At 41.7% G+C, this 1,890-nt stretch overlaps 1 protein-coding gene across 1 annotated transcript; it reads left to right on the plus strand.

Annotated features, from left to right (window-relative positions):
- The first annotated feature begins 360 nt into the window (after positions 1–360).
- Positions 361–837, plus strand: LOC114397356. The gene has a single exon (XM_028359416.1). The coding sequence runs from the start codon at positions 361–363 to the stop codon at positions 835–837; it is 477 nt and encodes a 158-aa protein (XP_028215217.1).
- Positions 838–1,890: the final 1,053 nt, after the last annotated feature.

Genomic DNA, 1,890 nt, shown 5'->3' on the forward strand with positions numbered 1-1,890 from the left:
CTCATTGATGAAAGACAGTCAGCTTTCATCAAAGGAAGGCATATTCTTCATGGCATCTTGATCCTTAATGAGGTGGTGGAGGAAGCAATGAGAAGCAAGAAGCCAGCAATGATTTTCAAGGTGGATTTTGAAAAGGCCTATGATTCTGTATCTTGGTCCTTCTTGGATTATATGCTGCTTAGGTTGGGGTTCTGCCAAAAATGGAGGAAATGGATATCAGCTTGCCTTTAATCTGCAACCATATCAGTTTTGATTAATGGTAGCCCATCTAAGGAATTTAGCCCCTCAAGAGGCTTGAGACAAGGAGATCCTTTAGCCCCCTTGCTTTTCAACATAATTGGGGAAGGACTCACTGATATGATGAGGGAAGCAGCCCAGAAAAATCTCTACAAAAGCTACTTAGTTGGAAAGAGGAATGAACCTATCAATATACTGCAATATGCTGATGATACTGTCTTTGTGGGTGAGGTTGCTTGGGAGAATGTCTATGTTGTAAAGGCTCTACTTAGAGGCTTTGAATTGGCTTCTGGCTTAAAGATTAATTTTGCTAAAAGCCAATTTGGAATCATAGAAGGTGGAGTTAATTGGGGTTTGGAAGCAGCTCATACCCTGAACTGTGGTCAAATGGATTATCCTTTTCACTACTTAGGCATCCCTATTGGTGCCAATCCTTCAAGTCAGTTGGTGTGGGAGCCTCTCATCACTAAATTCAAATCTAAATTATCCAAATGGGCCCAGAAAGACATATCTATGGGGGAGAGGTTACCCTTATCAACTATGTCCTCAATGCCCTTCCAATTTACCTTCTCTCCTTTTTCAAGATACCTCAAAGGATAGTCCAAACACTCATATCCTTACAAAGGAATTTTCTATGGGGGTGGAGACAATGCTCATAACAAAATTCCTTGGGTGAAATGGGCTGATATTTGTCTGCCCAAGAATGATGGGGGTTTGGGAATAAAGGATATTTCAAAATTCAATGTAGCTTTAATGGGCAAATGGATATGGGCTTTTGCATCTGGTCAGCAACAGCTTTGGGTAAGAGTCTTAAACTCTAAATATGGGGGTTGGTCAGAATTCCAGCTTGATACAGACAAGAGGGGTCATTCCCATTGGTGGAGGGACCTTAGAAAGCTATACCATCGGTCAGATCCCGATATTTTCAAATATCATCTGACTTGGAAGGTTGGGAGTGGGGAAAGAATCAAATTCTGGACAGACAAGTGGCTAGGGGCAGACTACTCTCTTGAGCAGAAATATAATCAACTTTTTCGGATTAGTAGACAGCAAAATTCCCTCATCTCAAACATGGGTGATTTTAATAATGATAGTTGGGGGTGGGACCTCAGGTGGAGGAGGAATTTATTCGATCATGAAAGTGATTTAGCTGTGCAGTTTATGGAGGAAATCTGCTCTATTCCTATTTAGAGGCATATTAGAGATTCTATGATGTGGCTGGCTGAACCCCATGGTCAATACACTACTAAATCAGCTTACAACTTATGCATTAACCCTAGCACAACAAGTTCAGATGGGATGATTTATAAGACAATCTGGAAGTTGAAAATTCCCCCTCGGGTAGCGGTTTTCTGTTGGAGGCTCCTTAAAAATAGACTCCCCACCAAGGACAATCTCCTAAGAAGAAATATCAATATCCAGGAACATAACTGTCCTTTGTGTGGTAGTGTACAGGAGGATGTGGGTCACCTATTCTTCAACTGTAATCTGACAAAAGGTTTGTGGTGGGAATCCATGAGATGGATCCGGGTAGTAGGTCCTCTTCCAATTACCCCGAAGTGCCACTTTATTCAATTCTATGAAGGCTTTGGGGAACCTGTGAATCATGATACAAGGTGTGGGTGGTGGATTGCCTTAACTAGCTCTATTTGG

Source organism: Glycine soja, chromosome 18 (assembly GCF_004193775.1).
Source record: "Glycine soja cultivar W05 chromosome 18, ASM419377v2, whole genome shotgun sequence".
In the NCBI taxonomy this organism is placed as follows: domain Eukaryota; kingdom Viridiplantae; phylum Streptophyta; class Magnoliopsida; order Fabales; family Fabaceae; genus Glycine; species Glycine soja.